This window comes from Echinops telfairi, unplaced genomic scaffold, assembly GCF_000313985.2.
Source record: "Echinops telfairi isolate 266 unplaced genomic scaffold, ASM31398v2 ScPeMD7_3;HRSCAF=10, whole genome shotgun sequence".
NCBI lineage: Eukaryota > Metazoa > Chordata > Mammalia > Afrosoricida > Tenrecidae > Echinops > Echinops telfairi.
Genome location: NW_022103899.1, coordinates 27,547,458 through 27,550,601, shown reverse-complemented (window position 1 = coordinate 27,550,601; position 3,144 = coordinate 27,547,458). Strand labels below are relative to the sequence as shown.

At 43.0% G+C, this 3,144-nt stretch overlaps 1 protein-coding gene across 2 annotated transcripts in view; it reads left to right on the top strand.

Annotated features, from left to right (window-relative positions):
- The first annotated feature begins 10 nt into the window (after positions 1 to 10).
- TMEM237 (transmembrane protein 237) overlaps positions 11 to 3,144 on the top strand; it is a 22,497-nt gene continuing 19,363 nt past the window's right edge. For both annotated transcript variants that reach the window (XM_013004320.2, XM_045297372.1), the window contains exons 1-3: positions 11 to 41; positions 2,092 to 2,123; positions 2,738 to 2,748. In XM_013004320.2, coding sequence (XP_012859774.1) covers positions 24 to 41; positions 2,092 to 2,123; positions 2,738 to 2,748 — 61 coding nt within the window. In that variant the 5' untranslated portion in view covers positions 11 to 23. The remainder of the gene's footprint in view (positions 42 to 2,091; positions 2,124 to 2,737; positions 2,749 to 3,144) is intronic.

Below are 3,144 nucleotides of genomic sequence, written 5' to 3'. Positions count from 1 at the left end.
CCGGGAGCGCGGCTTCCCGCAGAATGGGCAAGAAGCAGGTGGTAAGCGAAGCCGAGGTCTATGTTTCTTTATTTGGATTATCGAGCGTTTTCTGTTTTAGTCGGGCCGCCCTACGTTTCCGGGACTCGCACACCGGCGCTCTAGATGAGCGAGACGTCATTTTTGCGGGACTTTTGAAATGTGAAGTGAACTGGGTCCTCGGCTAGAACGCGAGTCCCAGCATCTTTAGCACAGTGCTGCTTTCGGCCTTTTTCCCCGTTGTAATCCGGACTGGACACTACCGAGACTAGTCGTACAGCCTTTGCATTGGTACACTGATGGCATGAGTAGCTTGCTAAGTGGGGACAGGTGTGGAGCCAACAAGAGGGACCAACATAGAATCCTTGTTTGCCCTCGGCAGGCAGCATGAGATCATAGGAATACTCAACGGATCCCACCTACGCATTTCTTCTGTTAGTGTTATGTTTTGGAAGATTCCAGAATGCTTCTTTGATGTAATTCTCTCGGGGTTGCATTTTACTTGTTCATGTGAATCAGCATTTACAACCACCACCCCCCACCCCCCGCTATTTTTGTTACCTTAAAATCCATCCTTCACCTTGTATTCGGAGATCTTTTTAAAATCACGTTACTAAGTGGCTTAAGGCATTCATTGGCTTCCTGTTAAATGAAGTTTTGCCATCAAATTGTATGGTATGAGTTATATGTCAATAGAACTGTTAAAAAATAAATAAGTAAATTTCAAAGTCTAAAGTTTAAGACTCTTACCCATGGTCTGTGAGACTCTTAATTAATCTGCTCCCATCCCCCTCTTGGTAACAGCTACATCATCACTGGCCTACTTTCTTAGCTATAGCCCTGCAAGCCTCAACTTGCAGGTATAACCCTCTGCTGAAATGCTGGCTCCTTTATTATTGAGGCGTCAGCTTAAATATCTCAAGAGAGACTTCCCCCGACCAAATGTAGCACGCTGCATCCTCTGCCATTCACTGTCTCGTTCCTGTTTGTTTTTGTCTGCTTCTCAAACTTGGCCACAGTGAGCGCAGGCTATCACTGCTTGTTTTTAGTGTACCCTGAATCCTAAGAAGAAACCCTCACCTGTAGATAGAAAGGACGTTAGAGAGGAAGGAATTCTGTATGAAATTCAGACCTGATAGGAAAAAAATGTCAAAACCCCAATTCATTCTCACTAGCACCTTTCAGGTTTTACTGCTGGACAGAGTGCCAGATTTGAAGATCCTAGTCTAATTCATTATATTTATTCTAGGTGCACAATAGAAATTCATGGGACTACACCTACATATTTATAGATCTAACTGAGGGTATTTTTACATATGAATTTACATGTCCTGCAAATATATACAGGAATGTAGTAGAGGGCATGGGGGGGGGGGACGCCGACACAGCAGATGAAACTTCCTAGAACCAAACACCTGGGGGAATAAATCAGGACCATAGTCTCAGGGGACACTAACATTAATTGCCATAGTTTACAAAGACAGTATTCTATATGCTACCCTGGGGAGTTATGGGTGGGATTTTAAAAGCTTTATGAATAGCCTGCAGGTATGACGGTTGGCTGCTGCCTGTCTGGAGTAAAGAAGAGTGAAGAACTAGATGGTATCTCGGCGTGGGGGGTAAGGGCCTGGACTTCAGCCCTTAGACGCCCTTCAAGTCTGGAATTGAAATTGCCCTGTGGCTCAGCTTTCAGCCAAATAAAGGCCTGTAAGGTGAACACGAACACCTAGGAGGTACCACTCCTTACAACAGTCAGTCCTCGTGACTGAAAGGGCAGCCTTTCCCAGAGGGAAAGCTCAGAAGGCAGGAAGGGATGGGAAAGAAGGCTGGAGAGGGCTGGAAAGAAGTGGGAAGCTGCGAGGGGGCTGGTACATTGCAAGGCCTGCAATCCATGGTACAAAACAAAATGTCGAACCGGTGGATGAAAACCCATTTGCCTTGCGAACCGTCATCCAGATCACACACAGTAAATCAATCAAGCAATCAATCCCGGCCTGATGGTATGAAGGCCCGCGAAGTAACGATGGCCTAGGTTTCTACCACTCACAGCAATTCTCTCTTTTCCTCTTCCAGCGCCCCCCACGAGCTCTTCCACCTGTGCCAAGGTAAAAATAACTTTCCTGCATCAGGGTTGTACTTTAAAAATACAAAATGAGTAAAGGGGGGGAAAATGTACTAGCATTGTTGCCAAATTATGGTGATTTGGTAAACATTTCTATGAAAGGCTTTCTAAAATTTTAAAAGTTGGAAATCTTTTTTAATCATAAAAAAGAGATAATGAAATATTTTTCTGAAAATCCACAATGTCAACATGGTATAAAAGTGTTTCCATTCTGAATATTTTAGTGTCTTTTTTAGCAGAATGTTTGTTAGAATTCTGATCCTCTTGCTTGCTAGAATAGCCTCACTAAGCTGATTTTGTTACTGGGAAACGAAGGATTTGTGATCTGCTTAAATCTACTTTACAAGTGAAGGGAATGTATATATAGATTCTTGGCAGGATTATTGTATTAGCAATCTTAGTGAACAGTTAGTTTGTTTATAGTACACAGGTCTGTAAACTAGCTGGCATTGTATGAAAAGCTGACATTACATTTTAAATTTGTAATGATTTAAGGAAAATTTCAGTGTGAGAATACAGTTGATCTATAACTAATGGAGCTTCTTTTTTGTCGTGTTTTTGTTTTGGTTCTGCTGATTTGGTTGATGGCTCGTGAAGTACTGCCCAAGGTGAGTTCCTCATGAATGTGAAGCTTTCTGTAGAATTTGCCACTCTGGAGTTAGTATGATCTCTTAATGTTCCTCTTAGAAACGGAATCTGAATGGTATCATCATAATACTACCGGGTGCCTTATTTCCCAAACAGCATCTTTATCAGCGTCATCTCTCATGATTGCCAATTTTAAATGATGGTTGATTTGTAACATTGGATGGCCTCGTAGGTGTAAAAGCCTAATTACAACCCCCAAGAATGTGGCTGTTGGCTGGTCTGTTCCCTGTGGCATAGGGACTGCACCTTCCTTCATCCCTTTGGGATCAAACCAAACGAAACATCCAAACCCACGACCACTGTTGATTCTGACCCACAGTGGCCCGAATCCGGGTTTCTGAAACGAAATCTTTTTT